The 19219-nt window shown below is 36.0% G+C and overlaps 1 protein-coding gene across 2 annotated transcripts in view; it reads right to left on the reverse strand.

The window, feature by feature from the left end:
- The window catches only part of PRKD3 (protein kinase D3), a 64937-nt gene that overhangs the window by 27819 nt on the left and 17899 nt on the right, over positions 1-19219 (reverse strand). Inside the window, exons 1-6 of one of the 2 annotated variants that reach the window (XM_037165391.2) lie at positions 11895-11977; positions 11458-11549; positions 10205-10336; positions 8844-9001; positions 4890-5082; positions 1424-1501 (exon numbers count right to left, since the gene is read on the reverse strand). In XM_037165391.2, the coding sequence (XP_037021286.2) occupies positions 1424-1501; positions 4890-5082; positions 8844-9001; positions 10205-10244 (469 nt within the window). In that variant the 5' untranslated portion in view covers positions 10245-10336; positions 11458-11549; positions 11895-11977. Of the gene's footprint in view, positions 1-1423; positions 1502-4889; positions 5083-8843; positions 9002-10204; positions 10337-11457; positions 11550-11894; positions 12034-19219 lie in introns of those variants that run through there. The other variant, XM_037165390.2, reaches the window with a different exon arrangement.

Genomic DNA, 19219 nt, shown 5'->3' on the forward strand with positions numbered 1-19219 from the left:
CACAAAAGACTACATATTATATGATTCCATTTATATGAAATGTCTAGAATAAATAGACAAACCCATAAAGACAGAAATATGATTATAGTGCTTGCCAGGGGCTAGGAGGGAAAAGTGGATGGGAAATGGCCAGCAACTGGGTATGGAGTTCTTTTTTTCTGGGTGAGGAAAATGTTCTAACATTAGATTATAGTGACAGTTGTATAACTCTGTGAATAAACTAAGTGGGTGAACTGTAACATATACAACTTATATCTCAATAAAGCTGCTTAAGAAATGATAAGCCAGCAACTGAGAGGAGTTTGTATCACATATAACTGACAAAGAATTAGAATTATCAACTTCTGCAAATCAATAACTAATATACAAACAAAATAATGAACAAAACTTGCGAATAGGCAATTTATAGTGGAAAAAACCCTAAATAACCAGTAAACATTTGAAAGGTGCTCAAATTCATTAATTCATTTTAATGTGTAATCAGATAAATACACATTAAAATAAATGTAAATAGTATTTCATATACACTTGTCAACAAGTATAAAAGTACAAAAATACATGAAAAGACTTCGGTAATGTTGAAAAATGAGAAAACCAATCATGCTCTGTCAATGGTGTTATTAGCAACCATAAAAAACAGGCCTTAAGAGAAAATGATCAACCCTAAGGAGTTGTAATTTCCATCCCATATGCTTTTTGTCTTACAGAACTACTTACGTTCCATTTTTTACCAGTCATGGAAATGTTAAAGAAAAATTATGCTTAATGTTTAAAGTCATTACTCCATCTTTCCAAAAAAAGGTACTAATTACTTTGATTAATATAATCTTGAAAAGAGAAAAAATTGCCAAAGAAGAGGAAATGTTTAGCTAATGATTATTTAATGGAGAAAGAGATGGTGAAGCTATACAATATGTTCTAATAACTATGGACTAAGAAGTCACATCATATGGGTTCAAATCCCAACTCTACCACTTACTGGCTGTATTTTTCTTTGTGCCTAACTCATCTGTAAGTACTCCCCTCAAAGAGTTGTTAAGCGTAAATTTCAATATGTGTAATGAGTTTATGACATTCCTGGCATATAGAAAGTAGTCAATAAATGTTAAAACTACAAAATAGCTCTAGGAATAACAACAGGCTTTTAAACTATGTCTTTTTATATCTAAAGATGAAAGGAGATATACAGCACTATTTGCTATATTAGACTATAAAGTAGTAGGTGGCTAAAGGGAAGATGGGAAAGGATCATTAGTAATAAAAGTGTATCATTGCTGATCTCTGTATTTTGCTTGATTATTAAATCAGAAAAAAGTTGAAGTCAAAAAACAAAATATGTAAATATAACACCATGTAAAGATAATACAAAAAAGAACTGTGACCTTTTTTAATCTTTTATGAAAATTAAGAAAAAGAATTTTACCTCCATTGAAAGTAACCTCTCCAAGGCAGTCTCTTGGTACTTTTGATGCACAGCGTTTATGGCAGTTGAATTTGCAATCTAAAATAAAATATTCAGCTTATTAATTTATGTCAAAAGTCAGGCAATATCAGATATGATTAAAGACTTTCTTTAAATCACTCACAAATAGGGTATTAGAAATGCCAATGAGGATAAAATAAAGATTTCCTCTACTAAGAACTCAGGTCTTGGACTAAAGGTCTAGTTTCAAATTCTGAGGCCCCTTCTTACCAGTTATTTTAACTCCTCAGGGCTGTTTTTTTTTATCTGTAAAATTAAGTTAAAATGTTGCTGGCAAGTCCGTTTTCTTCCCTTAACCCACATTCATCTTGACAACTACCCCCAAAAGGTTTCTCAGGCTGATTCAATTCCTTTCCAATACATATTAGGCCTTACTTACAATGTCTATTTATTTATTAGGACCTAGTGCATATGCAGAAAAAGAGGCTGGGATCTCACTACCAGTTACTAGGAATCAGTGAGGGCTTTCCCATACAACCTTGTAAGGAAGAGCTGAGCTTCTCATGTACAAGGTCTTCCAGTAACACATAATGGTTCTTTCCAGCCTGCAAGAACCTCCAAGTTGACAGCACTACAAATCAGTCAGGTACAAGTGGTTCAGGGGTTCTTAAACTATGGTCCCCAGATCAGCAGCATCAACGTCATTTGAAAACTTGTTGGAAATGCATATTTTGGGGTCCCGCCCCAGAACTACTATATCAGCAGCTCTGGGAGTAGGGTAGAGAAATGTGTTTTTTAATAACTTCTTTAGGTAACACTGAAATTGAAAGACACTGCTGTAAACTACTGTCTAACACCACCTTTGAAATACATCTACCAGAAGTAACTGGGTAAAAGTGTAATGTCTGGTCCTGATTTAAAAGAAAAAGCCCTATCAAATTATTAATTTGGTGGATAATAAAACTCACATCATATAACACTGTCTTTTTATAATGAGAGGCCTTGGAAAAATGCGTACATATTAACATCTTGCATATATCTTTAAAAATTCATTTATTTATCTCATAAGTTTTACAAATTGTACAAGCTTCCCATTTTCCTTGTTTGCAAATAACAAGGTTTCCATTTTCTCTTTGAAAATGCAGAGCTACATTTGTGGCCCACCTGCAGCAAGTATGGAAGTCTTAATGGCAAGTGCTTTTATTTCTCTGTTCTCCTGCTCATGCTTTATTAATTTGTTTATGCTTTCTTATATTTTATATATATGCTCTCAAGTTGCCTTGCAGTCTTAATATAACAAAGTAAAAAATAAACAGATGACTGAGTTGTTCTAGGAATTGTACTGTTTTTTCAAATAACCCAGCATTACTGTTTTGTCTTAAAGACTAAATTATTTTTTTCATTGTTAGCTTTAAAAGTGAATGAAAATTGTAACTATTTTACTTGTTAAGCATTTTAATTCATATTATAAAACTACAAGAATCACTGAAGTAAATTCTGATTGATTTTGATTGATAAAATAACTATAACCAATAGAATCATAAAACATTATTCTTTTAGAGCTCTAAGAAATTAAACTAATAACCCAGTGACAGTTAACTGGTTTTAGTCCAAAATTCATTAATCTACATATTTATTTTAGTTCCTCTACAAAACACTGTACTTTTCTGCATATGGTTTTAGAATGTTTCTGTTCTGCTTAGCAGAGCAGCACGATTTCACTACATTCAATACGATTATCTGTTGGCTAGAATTTGTACATCTGTTATTAATGTTCTTTCCCAAAACATTCCTTAGTGGCTGCTTGCCAGTATACGTTAGTGTTGATATTTTAAAGCAGTAACATATATTAACTCATATTCAAAAGTAAGCTGTTGAAATAAAGTTTCAACATGTAATTACGCCTGCCGGATGGTTATTAGACACTTGACAACCAACTTACAACCTACTCTATATCTGGTGTTCCCCAATGCGGTCACGTTTTTATGTACTTAAGTTAAATTTGAATGCAAGTATTTGATTTTGTATTGTAAATAGGATTCATTGTTGCAAAGACCTCAAATATAATGTTTTATTTAAATAAAACTAGTTTTTTCAATTCCACAAATATTTCTACTGCGTAAAAAAGCATGGTACCAAGAACTGTTAAAATAATCACATGAAAAATAAGTGAGATTATAGAAAGGTAACACCATATCCTAATGACTAATAATACATTTAAATTCTGTTTTGGTTTTCATGCTACTGAACAGCACTGCTGAGAAGATGAGATTTAAAAAATATAAAATCATCTTTAAAAAGCATAAAAACAGTATGTAACTATAGAAAATTATTCCATTATTCTACTAAAAACATGGTTCATTAAAATGTTTCTGAAATACTATGGCAGTGTTTTGGGTTAGCATCCAAATATGGGTGACCCCTATTATAAGTGGCTTCTACTATCTTCTACCCATTTGGGGAATGACAGTGTTTGTACAGCTCTCCTAGCTACTTAATTTAAAACAAAAATAACAAAACTCTTGTAATGTGTGTATATTTAATGGAAAAGAAAAAGCATTATTTTTTATCTTAGGTAGTACCTGTTTTCGGAATTAGTAAGACTTAATTAAGCTCAAATATCAGCTTACCTGCCTACCAACTCTTCTGTATCACCAAGTATTAAACAGTCATACCTCAGATATCCAAATTCTAGTTTTTCTGTTTATATTCTATTTCTTTAGCATAGTTCCTGGTTCACAGTACACATTGAAAACAACAGTAGTTGTTAATAAATGTTTCTGCCTGTGGGTATCTTTTTAACTTATCAACTACAAAGCCAATTTCTTTGCTTAATACTTCTAAATATAAATACTGGGTTGGCCAAAAAGTCAGTATAGTCTTTCCACAAAATAAAAGGCACGTTTCTTCATTTTCACCTACAACTTTATTGATTTAGACAGTTGGAGTATGTTGGTTATCTCCCACATGGTATAACATTGATTCTTCTCAATTAATGTCTCGAGTTGATCTGTATCAACTTCAGCTGGTCTACCCAACCGTGGAGCATCGTCCAGCAAGAAACCTCCAGCAGGAAACTCCACAAAACTACCTCTGTCACGTTCAGTTAGTCACAGCACCTTCTCCATACACTGCACAAATCTTTTTTTGCATTTCATTTGCATTTTTACTCTTATTGAATAAAGCATAATATGCTAAAAATGCTGGTTATTTTCTTCCATCTTCAATATTTAAATGGCTACACAAAAATTCACCAATTTTGATAAGCTTTTTCAAATGTACACTGATGTGACAGCTGTCACGATACAATCTAACGGTACTGTTTCAAATGAAGTTAGAGACAAGTAAGCGCTACTAGAGCCATCTTATGGAAAAAAAACAAACTTTTTGACTAACCCAATATTTCAAACGCACATTTGCTAACAAAAACTTGTACATTTTAATTTAGAAAAATATCCCATCCTACCTTTACACTGCATTCCCTGGCGAAAGAGGCCTTTCAGTAACCGCTTGCAGTACTGACATATTGTGGGACGGGTGTAAGAGTGAACAGCAAATGTGTGCGGCACTTTTACTCTGCACATTACCATCTTCTCCATCCAGATCGGGCGACCACTCCAAGAAGGAATTCTCTTACTTGGTTCTTGGTGAACATGTGACTGAAACATACGTAACTTCCATAAGTCAATATTAAAAACAAAATATTAACAGCAGGGCTTGACCACAAATGTCATTTTTTTTTAAACACTACAGCCAAAAATCTAAAAATGTGGATCTCAGCAGTTTCCTTTGGAAGCTTAATTTACCAACTTTTGAATGAGAAAAGTGCAAACTTTTTTTTTTGCTATTTAGGATTTTTTTAAAAAGGATATTTTCATCCTCATATATGTACATTCATTGGCTAGCTATTATTTGTCAGGCACATATGGCATTTTTCAAATAAAAAACAAAGGGCTTAAAATCAATTTATAACAGATGTTCAAATTCTTCCAAAAACCTTACCAAAGAATTAATCACAGAAAAAGCAAATAAATTCAGAAAGTGTTACTGCTGTTCTTATTAAATTACTGAGCAAAATGTCTGAAAACATTTCATAACTAGTTTTTCAAATTTATTTTAAAAAATACTAAAATACATATGTACAAATTTAAGTCTAGTTAACAACGATGACACAAATAATGGCAGAGTCAAGACTAACTAAAGCAACTTTACCCCTAGTAATTAGGCTTTCAAAAGGTCCTTGATATTTTAAATGTGTCCCAGTTATTCAGATTTTCCTTTTTTTTGAGCAAGTAAAACAATTACAGAAGGCACTGACTGAAAATGTTTGTGTAACCTGAAGGATAAGTGTTTCTTGCAACTAGGGCTCTTTCTACACATACAAAAGTAGTAATCATACTAAATCATATGCGAGTTGAATGTGGCTCATCCTAGTCATTCCGTGTTCATTGATCACTATAGGCCAGGCCTAATACTATGCATAGGGGATACAAAAATAAGTATAGTCCATGTTGTCAAGCACAAAATCCAAATACCCATCTAGCTGCAGCACAGAATATATCGTAGCTGCATGCATCTTTGCTGCTAGAAATGAGGTCCTGAGACCTTTTTTACTAAATACTTGCCCGAGGATACATTTACTGATTTTAGAGAGAGAAGAAAGGAAGGGGAGGAAGGGAGGAAGGGAGGGAGGGAGGGAGGGAGACATTGGTGTGAGAGAGACAGATCAGTCAGCTGCTTCCCATGCACACCTCATCTGGGAAACCAAACATACAATCTACGTGCGTGCCTTGACCTGGTATTGAACCTGCAACCTTACGGTGCACGAGATGAAGCTGCATCCAACAAAGACACATGGCCAGGGCTAGGTCCTGAGATCTTTCATATGTTTTCTGTAAACTAGTAATGTCTGTTCCCTCATAAAAGTTGAGCCAATCTACATTGATATATCAACGAATGAAAGGAAAAGAAGCCAAAAGAACAAATAGAGAAGTGTGAGAGACAAATGAAATGAGCAGATGGGAAAAAAGATTTTTTGAAGAAAGTAGAAGGAAAAGAAGAAAAAAACAGGTGAATGAAGAAAAGCACTATAAAAAGAAAACAAATATAGCCTCTGATGGCTAGGTTTTCAATGATGAGCAGTGAAAAATTTTCTAAAATAAATTATGAAGTAGTTAAAAAAAAAGTACGAACAGAACGTCGAACCCAAACGGAACTGGTATGCTCTATGTACCTAAGGTGTCCTGCTCCTGTGTGGCACACCCTTCACCCACGCTGCTATTTACAGAGCATCTTCAGCCAAAGAAACACCACAGTGATTCTGCAAAGCTAACAAAGAAGCCAGTGGGAACCAGAAACAGATGTTTTAGGCCTTTGTTCATTCCTGGCTTCCAAGTCTAGTGGTGACTCAACACTCTGTCTCTTGCTCCTGCTCCTCCACTTTTAGTGTGTCTCAAGTTTAAAACACACAAGATGGAATAAGACTAATACAGCCAGTCACCATCAAATATATGGTCACCATCTTCCTATAAGGAAGAAAGTTCTGAACAGATCCCTTCATATACCAATGGCCAGTTCGTGACTGCCTTTTTTCAGGAGTCCTGCTGGGACTGCAGTTTTTGGGACATGGTACTGAGCATGTGTACAAGGACTGTGCCACGGCATGAAGTCGGGCATATGAGAACTTAGGAGGCACTTGCTGTGCAGCCAGTTGGAAATTAGTTCCTCTTCATCTCTGGTTCAAATTTGAGGCTTGTCCCTTCTCGTCATGCCATCTCCTCTGTTCCTCTGGACTGTCCTCTTTTCCCACTCTTCCTTCCCCGATTTTCCTCCCCGAGCTCTTCTCTCACTGTGCCTCATTCCTTTTACAGAGTGAGTGCAGGGACTGACATTCTGCTCTACAACTTCTACTTATTCTACAATACTCTACACAATCTTACCAATTCAAACGTGTCACTCTACTTCTTATACTTCCCTATGAAATTTCTATCTTCAGGACAAAATATAAACTAATGAATTAAAACATAATGCCTTCTTCATCTGCTCTGTCCTGTATTGCCTAATCTACTAATATCCAACTACGGGTAGCTGGCATACTAAAATCATTGTAGGGGTCTTAAAAGAACATATGTCTATCTTACAGTCTACATTCCCAGCTGAGTTTCCTGTGTTTATGTATAAAATGTGCTAACTTTGCTCTTATCAATCTTTTCCCAAGCTCCTGCATATGTTTATAACTCACTGTTCTCAGTTCCTTATGTGACAGGAATCTTCTACTTTAGGGCTAAGCAGCATGAAGATATAAAATTTTTTGTGAAAGAATTTCAGAAGCTTTTATTCTGTTTCCTCAGTTTACAAAATCTTGTGACTAGGGAATCAAGAGAACAGCCCAAGGGCTTGATTTTATCATTAATTTATAGAAGAACAAAGGTTTTATAGAAGCAACTAATTTAAACTGGGTCTATGAATGGAAATCATTTTAAGTTCTATCAAAAAAACAAGAAAGTTGTTTCTTTCTTCCCTGATCTACTACTACCTTTACACGTGAGAGATGCAATATATAAGAAAAAGCCATTGATTTAAAAATCATCAGTTGTGAATTAAATTATAATATTACTTCCTAATTTGTTCTATGACTTCCCTGAAGTCACTTGACCATTATGAGCCTCAACTTTCTCATGGTAAACAGATGTACTGATCAATATATCTCACTGGACCCCACCAAAGATCAGTGGGGTCCTTCACTCATTCATTCAACACGGAGTCATTATGTCACCTAGTAAGTACCAGGTATTGTACTGGGGGTGTGCTGGGCACCCAAAGACATGAGCACTGCTTTCTTTAAATAGATCATAAACTTCTTGAGGACAATCTAGTATACAAACACTGTACATACCATTAGGAGTCTTCAAAAGTACTATGGCATTCAGACAATAAAATAATTTCTTGATAAGAGGAAAATCAGGAAAGGTAGCTATTGACCTAGGTTTGGAAAACATATGTAGGGTAGAGAAGAGCGACAGTGGGAAGAGCAAGGATATGTTCAGGGAATGTTGAATAGTACAGATGTCAATAACGTAGAATATATAGAGGTTTTCTAATAGGGAGTTGTGTACTATATATTGTAATAAGAAGACCCAGATGTAATATGTAACATGAAGTAAAGTATGGAGACCAGAAGTTGGGATACTGGTTAAGAGGTAATGCAGTGAGGTCCAAGTGATAATGTGATCCCAAACTATATAGAATGTAGCTCATCACTATAGGTAAGCCCTATCTCCACAACACATTGTAAGACTCTTAATTGTAGGAATCTTATTATTCTTCAGTATAAAACTTATGTTCTAAAATGATGTCATATGTACTGTATAACATAAGGAATAACTAGTACGGTGCTGTTCTATTGCCTTAGAATACGTACCTCTTCAGTGGGAAGAGCTACACATTCGGTTTGTAGGGGTCTTGGGACTGAGAGACCAGGTCCTGGCAGAGACACATTTGACAAACGCCTCTTTCTTACTCCACTGCAGTTATTTGGAATCTTGAAGGCACATCGTTTATGATAATTTAATCCACAGCCTAAATGTATTTTAAAAGATTAAATACAGAAGCAGATTAAAAAACATTTTTACTTATATGTTACATAAAAAAACAGGTGCCTCTTTTATTTATTTTCTCTGGCAGCAATAGTAACCCTAATTAAGAACCCAGATGAGAGGCTAAAGTAAATCTAACAAATTCAAGAACAGGAAATGTATAAGGTTTATTTAGAAAGGTTAAGTTAGAGTGGTAGTTCTCCAATTGTGGTCCCGAAGTATGGCATCACCTGAAAATTTGTTAGAAATGTCAATTACCTGGCTCTACTTAGATCTACTAGATCAGAAATTCTGGGAGCAGGGCCTACCAAAGATGTTTTAACCAGTCCTCAAGGTGATTCTGATGCACGGTAAAGTACGAGAACTGCCAGCTTAAAGCACTTCAACAAAGTATGGCCTGTGCACCACATCCTTCCCATGACATGTGTAAATTATGTGAAATTCAAATTTCAGTGTTCATAAAGAATTTTGTTAGAATACAGCGTGCTCATCTTCTTCCACACTAATAATAGCAAAGTTAAGTAGTATCGAGAGACCATATATGGCCAGCAAAACTTAAAATATTTACTCTGGCTCTAATTGTGTTGACTTTTCCACTTTGAGTTAATTTTTTTCTTTTTTCTTTTAAATCCTCACTCAAGGATATACTTACTGATTTGAGAGAGAAACATCAATGTGAGAATCCCCTGATCAGGGATTGAACTTGCAACCTTTGGGGGGTATAATACAATACTCCAACCAAATGAGCTACCTGGCCAGGGCACCTTGGTGTTTCTTAAACAGATATTTGCACCTCATCCTATTCCCTAGCAATTCTAATTTAGAACAACTTTATTGTTGCATATAAAAGACTAATATTTCCTTTAAGAAAAAGGAAATTAATTATTTCTTGGGCCACAGCATAGCAACAAGTATTTTACCTGTATTACCTCATTTAACCATTTACTGTTCATGACACCAGAGAAGTATATTTTACAGATAGAGAAATGATCCTCAGACAGGTTTAGTAAGTTGCCCGAGAATATGACCAAGAAGGTGACAGAGGAAGGACTGGAGTCTAGATCTCTCCAATCCTCAACCTGGCTTACTTCCTGGTCACCAACTCGTGATCTGATTCTTTCATTGATGATCAGGGAATGCAAATGTGAAATCCTCTTTCAAATGACACAAAATTCAGAACACATACCTTCACATTTCAGTCCCTGACGTACCAGTCCCCAGAGCATCTCACCACAATAGTCACAAAAAGTAGGAGCTTTGTAAGAATGCACATAGAGAGTATGTGGACGAATCTGGAAATCTTCTACTGTGGCCAAGGCTTTTAGAAAAGAAAAATATTAAAATAAACCTTTTTATATTTGTACTTACTATGAGCTTAGGAACACTGATCATGATAATATTTTCTCTGAAATTTTTATCTGATCATAAAAATACAATTATTTTTGGCATTTAACATTATGGTTTTTAACCTCTATCTTTAGGAAGTTTATTAGCTTCAATTAATTCCAGCTCTAAAAGCAAGTCTGTAGGTAGATATTTTGACCTCCAAAAGCATTTTTTCATAGTGACAAGACTGGATTGCAAATAGTTGTTAGGTCTATTTTAGCCAATTAGAAGGGTTAAGTAAGTAAGTAGTAAATAAATAAACAGAATTGTGAAACCTGACCTCAATTTACAGTAGTGTTTCTATGAGAAAGGTACTCAGTTCTCACTCAAGCTCTCAGGGCGTGCTCTCTGACTATGGTGTTCTCCATAGTCCTAGTGGTTAAGAAAGAGTCTCCTCTCCCCTCTGTAAGCACCTGACCAGTAGACACCATCTCACCTACACCACAAGTCATTAGTATCCATTGTGGCCTGATGAAGAATCTGTAACAAAGAGGGAATGGGTGTGAACATGACCTCTAGGGAGGACAGAGTGTGATGCCCCTACAAAGGGAAGAGGAAGATAAGGACTGAGAAGTATTTAGATGTTTGGGGCTGTGGTATGGCAGATGAGTGATCGATGTAGGTGCTAGATAAATGGGAAGGACCAGGGACTTATGAAGAAAAGTGATGGTCAGAGAGGATCTCAAGAACAGGCTACAAAAATGAGTTTGAAAGAGGTAAAACCCGTGGTAGGACCCTGGACTCTTGGCTAGCTTTACTCTTTTCTTCCCTTCCTTCTCCTCCATCTTTTCTTTCCCTCCCTTCTTCTCATTCTTTTACTCCCTCCTTCTCTAAGTCCTTGCCAAACAAGGAATTTTGCAAGCCCACTATATGCATTCTTAGTTGCTTTACAATCCTCACTAACAATCCTATCCACCTTTAATTGGATGGTATCTGAAATATCAGGAGCTAAGGAACAATAAATGGCAAGAATGGGTGAGAGAGAGAAAGAAGAGAGGTAAGAAAATGTCCACTGAGAACAACAAGAAGCATGACTTAAGTCATGGAAACAACCAGCACTTTAGTTGCCTCTTCCACATCTTCATTACTTCTCTCTTTATTTTTCTGATTTTCTTTTCTGAACCCCAATTCTCTTCTTTCATACTCTTTACAAAAATGGAGAAAGGAGAACAGAATTTTAGTGTACTTATTTTATTTCTTTGATTCAATTCCTCTTCTGGTTCGACTGATAGTTCCCTTAGCTCAGTAACACTCAAATAAGTTAATTCAGGGCTTATTTTCCTACGTTCTCATCTGTAATATAATTTTTCTGAAAGTAAAAATCACATGATAACCATCATTTAGATGAAAGAAGTCAGCAACTATAGTATACGAAAGATAACTGAATTTAGCACTTAGTACAAAAAATAAGTCTTGTTGAAAACAAAAGGTAAAAATAAGGCTTGTTTTAAAAAGGTTTTTTAAAATTAAAAAAAAAACTATCTACTTACCTGAAAGAACAACTTCTACTAGGTCTCCTTCATGTATCTCATCTGCTGAGGTCATCAGCTGCAAAATATTTTCTGAGTTCATGTCATGACGAAAGAGAAGAATTTTGTCATACATGCCAAAGAATCCACACTCTGGAAACTGCAAGAAAGTGGTCTTGTATCAGTATAACTATGGCTTTCGATTTTTGTAAGTAAATGTCTCAATCTCACGAAAGAATTTTACATGTAGTTTTTGGATTAACACTGTCTACTTGCTAATAATTTTAGTAATATCTACAAGACCAATCATGCACTCTATTCAAGCATCCTGGTTAATTTTCAAGTTCAAAATAGAAAAGCAAACTTAAATATAACCACTGATTATCTCAAACTACATGTCTCTTAGAAATACAGGGTATCTTTATTCAGGTACACGTGGAGAATAGGCCTGAACTTACTGCTACTCACTCTCACACAGCCTGAAAGGAAAGCAGCTTTTCCTCTCCTCTACAACTGAGTTTCCCACATGGTTAGCTATTAGCCATGTGCAGTTACTTAAATTTAAGTTAACTAAAATTAAATTAAATCAGAAGTTGAGTTCCTACTAGCTATATTACATGTGCTCAATGGCCACATTAGCTACTGGCTACCTGTAGGGTAAGTGGAAGCAGTGTCCCCATAGCCTTAGAGAGACCTGGTAAGTAGTGTTCTCTTAGCCTTGAGGCTGGGTCCAATAAACTGTTTCCATAACACGAACTGGGCTCACATGCACAGAATTATGTTATGAAACATTCTGGCAGTTTGCTGGCTTTGTTCCCCTCTAGTACATAAACAAGTAAGGACTTCTCACTAGTTAGACTACATGCAAGGGGATGGGTGCCACGGTGGGCGCCACGCTAGGGAGCAAGGCCCATGATATGTACCACACAGAGACATGAAGAAGGACACACAGCCTGCAGTGTGCATGGCTCACCACCCATGAATAAAGTTGTGCCATTCATCCCAATGGCTCTGTGAATATTATTCCGACTGTGCGAATACCGTGGACCTGCCAGCCTTTGAATGGCTGCCAACAGAGTACCACTTTGAACAGTGCAGATACAGAACACTTCCATCATCACAGTACAATGAACAGTGCTGGCAGGTCAACAATTCCCAAACCACAGTTACAAAAGTTCCAACAATCCAATATTTTTGCTAAATGTACTGAAAGCCTCCAGCATTTATCTAGTATCTTCTTTAATCTACTCACTGTGATTACAAATACATGATTCATTGTGGCATCTTAGAAAAACAGAAACCTCTGGCCAGAGTAGCAGACTTGCAGACCTGTTCACATTTGCCCTTAAGTGTGTATTACATCACTGCATCTACATCTTGTGACTACAGTGCTGAGACACTTTAGGGATTCCAAGGACTAAAACATGAAGGTACGTGTTCTAAAATTATTTATAGTTAATAAAATCATTTCAGAGAAAATTTTAGGTAGTTTTATACAATAATTATATATAAAATTTAAATCAATTTTTAGACCATCTGCCTTGGGAAACACTGCTCTAGATATTTCAAGTTTATCTAATATTAGACTTGTATACTCTCATTTTGGCTCCTCAGAGAATATCCTTTAACAAGCTACACAGCATGTCACTGGCCTGAACAGAAGGGTCTGATAAGGAGCACTCACACTAAACTATAACTGCAGTTAGTGCAAGGATGTTGCTGAGGATATGGCTCACCTATTTGATATGATAGTCCTTTGTGAGGACCCGCGTAAGAAATTTCTCTGGATGGCTTTATAATAAGAACAATTTGATCAGGTAACTAATCATGTTTTCTTGTTTACTTTGCTCACAGCAAGAGTGAAGCCAAATCTGTGACCCACTTCTAGCATCAGGCTAGGTAGGATCTCATGACACGTGTTATAGGTAGAGATACCAACCTTGCCTTGGCTTAGTTTCTGACCTTAATTTTTCCATTAAAAATTCCTGTCTATGTCTCCAAAAAGGTGTTGATTTTTTTAAGTTACATTTTTTAAAGATTTTATTTATTTATTTTTAGAGAGAAGGGAAGGAAAGGAGAAAGAGAAGGAGAGAAACATCAAGGTGTGGTTGCCTCTTGCGGTGCCCCTACTGGGGACCTGGCCTGAAACCCAGGCATGTGCCCTGACTAGGAATTGAACTGGCAACCCTTTGCAGGCGAGCACTCAATCCACTGAGCCACACCAGCCAGGGCTAAATAAATTAAATTTTAAAAATTTAAAACAATCACTTTATTAGAAGAGTTTATTTGTATTTTTTAAATCCTGGGTAAACAGTGGAAAATACAGAAATATTAGAAATAATAAAGAAATTTTTATAGTACCAGTTATTCTTTCAATGATTTATTACCATTAATATTTATAAAATTTCACTGCACTGGCTGGTGTGGTTCAGTGGATTGAGCACTGGCCAGACAACTAAAAGGTCACAGGTTCCATCCCCAGTCAGGGTACATGCCGGGGTTCTGAGACAAGTCAGGCCCCCCCACTAGGGGGCGTGCAAGAGCCAACAACACATTGAGGTTTCTCTTCCTCTTTTTCTCTTTCCCTTCCCCCTCTCTAAAAGTAAATAAATACAATACTCTTGAAAAATATTTATAAATTTTCATAATTGCTTAAATATATATCTAACACTAAGAATTTTCAAAGAAAAGAGGGAAATAGAATCTAAAACTTTATTTAAAAAATTTAAAGACTTTATTTACTTATTTTTAGAGAAAAGGAGAGATAAAGAGGAGAGAAACATCAATGTGTGTTTGCCTCTCTTGCACCCCCAACTGGGGACCTGGCCTGCAACCCAGGCATGTGCCCTAATTGGGAATTCAACGGGTGACCTTTGGTTTGCAGGCCAGCTCTCAATCTACTGTGCCACCCCAGCTGGGGCTGTTAAATTTTTTATTATTGAATTCTACAACATCCAATAGGGTATAAAGCGTACCTATAACTTGGTTGTAACAACCGTCAAGGATTAGTAAGAAAAGATTCCACATTTCATCCTTATAAAAATAAAATCTCTAAAAATATTTTTATTAATAAAACCCACTTAAAAAATCTCATTTTTCACATGTTTGCTAAATGCAAGGCACTGGTCCTGCAGTTTGTGGAGACAAAACAGTCCTTGTCTTCCAGGAACTTACAATGTAATCAGAAGATGGAAATAAACATAAATATTACACAACATGATAAGGGAACTGACAAAAATGAAAAATAAACAAAATTCTGGAAGATAGAACAAAAAGCTTTAACTGGGAAGGTGGAATACCACTTTAACAGTGATACCTGAGTAGAACCATAAAGAAGAGAGAAGCAGGATTTCCAAGGGCAGAAAGTGAAAGTGAAGCATAAAGGTCATGGTTGAGAAAATACAAGGTAAATGGGAGAAGGTGAGCGGACCTTTGACTGAAGAAGCAAAAAGGGTAAAAATGCACAGAGCCAACAGAGCTAGATTTAAGCTTTGCCACCTATTAACCACAGCACCACAGATAACCTGCTTGCCCTCTATATGGTCAGTTTTTGTCTATAAATTGAGAATAACAAGACGATGGCTATACAAGGTCCTTGTAAAAATAAAATTACATGATAGCTATAAAACACTCAGCACTGTGATCCATTCATACGAGTGGTTCATACTATTATCCTCCATCCAAGGGTGAGGGACAATGGTCCCAGAACAAGGTAGTAACATGATCAAATCTGTACTTTAAGTAGATAATGCTGACAGCACTGTGTAGCAGAAACTGGAACAGGAAGAGTCAGAGCAAGCTCCTGAGGAAGACTAAAGCTACTTACTGGTCAGGAAAGAGGTATACGGGTCTGGTTTATACAGTAAGAAAGTGGCAAGACAACAAGGAATGCTTTTCCTTAGAAACTATCTTTGGTAAATTACATAGATCATCACTATAGTAGGTCCTTGAATAATGCCATTTCGTTATGACGATGAGATGCTGTAATTTAATACATGAGATGAGAAATTTAACTCTATAATTTATATATATATTAAAATATATAATGGGTAGAAAGTGGTTTCATTATATATTGTTTTATTTAAAGACAATGAACCTATCAAGTGATGATTTACTGTATTTAATTTATTCTCCTAGGACAGTAGTTCTCAACTGGGGCAATTCTGTCCCCCAGAAGATATGTGGCAATGTCTTGAGACACTTTTGATTATTACGTCTTGAGGTACTGGCATCCAATGGATAGAGGCCAAAGATGCTGTTAAACGGCCTACAATGCACAGCAAAGCCCAAAGGACAAACAACTGTCTCACCGAAAATGCTGATGGTACTGAAGCTGAGAAACACTGCTCTAGGGAATAAGAGAAGGAGAGCAGAGAGAAACTGGAAAATGTGGAAGGAAGCTGACAAACTTCTGAGACTAGACATGCACATGTTTCCTCCCCTAGCCTACCTCAGCCTTGATTAAAAGACGAAATGAATTTCTACCCTTCTATCAGGGTAGAAGCAAAATAGGCCTTTAATCTGGCTTCTTTCCAAATTCCCTAGGCTTTTCTGGATTTGCTTTTCACAGACTGTGCCAATGACTACTCTTGACTGTGCAAAATGAAGTCTTTTCCCAGTCCACATGGAAAATTAATGGAACTTTATCATAAAGGCATCAAATTCCCACCTTTTATGAGTTCTCTTTGCATACTTCAGACTCTGTCTTTGCTTTGCATTAAGGATGGCTTCAAGAATAAAAAAAATCATCTCATCTTTCAATAACCATATTAGAAGTTACTTTTTAAGTTATTCACTCACACTTGTTATAAGTTAAACGTTGTAATACTTGCAAATATAACTCCTTTGAGTAACATTATATGTTGAGAGTTCTTTATGTAAACAGTTTAAAGTTCATGTCATTAAAATCCTATCAGTAAAATGTCAATGAGGTAGGAAGTTTTCAAGTTTTTAATTCTATGTGGTAAAATACAATTTTTACTTGTTAATAAAGTAGCTTCACAATCTAACATTATCTGAACAAATAATTTATCACTATATATCTTTTAAAAAAGGAGCATGAGTTTTATTCTCAGTACAATGAACCTTGAAGAATTGTAATGTACATTTAGTTTACTTGAAGAAAAACCTAATTGAAGTATAACGAGTAAGTGCACTAATCTTAATTAGAAGAGAGATAAACTACACACACACACATACACACACATGCATACCCACAACCACCACCCAGGTCAAGATGTAAACATTCTCAGCATTACAGGTTTCTTTCTATTCATAGAATTTTAGAAGTTGAAGATGAAAATCATCTTTAAATTTGACGCCAAATGAATCTTCACAGTACATCTTTCGCAAAAACCAGATCATAGTAAGTCGGCTCCACGAGGGCAAAGGCCTTCTCTTTTCATGTTCCCTACGGAATGAGTCCATTAGCACCTAGAACTTGGTATTTGACAGGTACTTACTAAAAACGGTTGTTGGCTATTTTTTTCTTTTACTGGCTCTAGAGAGAGAAGAAGGGAGTCAGAAAGACAGGGAGAGAATTGTCCATGTGAAGAGAAACACTGACTGGCTGCCCTCTGCACACGCCCCAAATGGGGACTGAACCCACAACTCAGAGACGTGCCCTGACTGGGAGTCGAACCTGCGATCTCTCAGTGCGCAGGACAATGCCCAACCAACTAAGCCACACTGCTCAGGGCCAAAGTTGTTAGATAATGAGCAAAGTTAACTAGTTTAATACCAACTTATTTCCCAGGAACAAATATAATATTAATTTAACATCATTTCTAGGAAAGAATTAAAGAATAACTTCAATGATTCTGTTTCTAAATACTAACCAAAGGCATAGTGTATAGATGAGTCAATGAGAAAATTACTTGACATGGACTCTGAATGTATTCTGAACTTCCATCATTAATCTCCAAGCCAGAATTTTCTAGATATACCAGGAGCGCTTCATTTAACATTTGCTATCTCTCTTTGACACAGACCAGAGAAATGTTTAATTTTCCTCCCTCCTTTTTATTAGTTCCGAGTACCTTTAATTCAAACTTCCTGGAATTTTGAATTAGGTAAAGACCTTGGCTAGGTCTTTACCTGAATATCCAGCAGAATTAAAAACAAAAACAAAATGAAACACTTCTTCCAGCCTGAGCCTCCAGATTATTTACGACTGCCTGACACTGTTTTGCCAAAACAAAAAGGGCTAGGGTGAAGAGTAGGTTGACACTTAGCCTTGCAACCCAGCTGTAGTAGAAAGAACAAGACAGAAAAAAAAAAAACCCCACCCATAATTACAACTAGTTTCTAGAAAACAAAAGAAACAGCTGGGATTTTTGCTTTTCTTTGGAAGGACCTGAAAATTACACCCAACCCATGTCTGCAAAGACAATGTATTTGGTCAAAGAATAGACCAAAACACTTCTGAATAAGGATACATACGCAAAGAGTCTTTAGGTCTAGTGTCATGGAAATGGTGAAAACTAAGAACAAATGTTTTAAATTAGCTTAAAACACACAGTCAACTTTAGTTAGAATCATTTCATTTCCAGTAAACACCATTATAGCTTAAAATAAATTGCTATCTGGCAATTTCCTTTCCCACCCTAATTACATGTACTGTGTTCATTCAATAAATTAACACAGTAGCAGCGGCATCACAGTGTTATTTTCTAAGCCTTTTGGCAATATGAAAGCAAAAAGGTGGGAAACTAATGTTCACTGAGCAGAGCTATTATGCATGAGGTACTGTAAGGCACCGGGTATAGGTGATCTCATTTAATTTTCTCAAAATTCCTAAAACAATCTCAGTTCTCAAATAAAAGGAACAGCTGAGCTCTATTTTTTAATAGTTTGTCATATGCCAAATACTAAAATCAAAAGGCAAGAGTAAAGCAATGTCAGCATGTTGGAAGAATGCTATAGATGCTTTGTACTTAATTAAATTTCAGGAACCCACAGGACCAATGGTCTTTCCAGATTTAAAGAGAATTAAAACCTAACTATTACTACTTGGGAGCATTAATTATGTGCCAGACCCTGTATCAAGGGCTTTGCATTTAATCTCTATAGTTTTTAAATGGAGATAAACATCATAATACAGATCAGAATCAAAAGTCTTGATCGGACTCGAGAGTTCTGGCCAAGATGGAGGTGTAGGTAGAAACCCTTTACTACCTCGCCCAACCAAAAGGAGGATAACAACCACTCTAAAATCAATAAACAACCAGAAGCACCAGAAAATCAAATTGTATGGAACTCTGACAACCAAGGAATTAAAGAAAAAATCAATCAGAACAACCAGACTGGTAGGTGGAGGGCTTACAGGAAGGGCTGATTTAGGAAGG

This window comes from Artibeus jamaicensis, unplaced genomic scaffold (genome assembly GCF_021234435.1).
Source record: "Artibeus jamaicensis isolate MK-2021 breed Jamaican fruit bat unplaced genomic scaffold, CSHL_Jam_final contig_465, whole genome shotgun sequence".
NCBI lineage: Eukaryota > Metazoa > Chordata > Mammalia > Chiroptera > Phyllostomidae > Artibeus > Artibeus jamaicensis.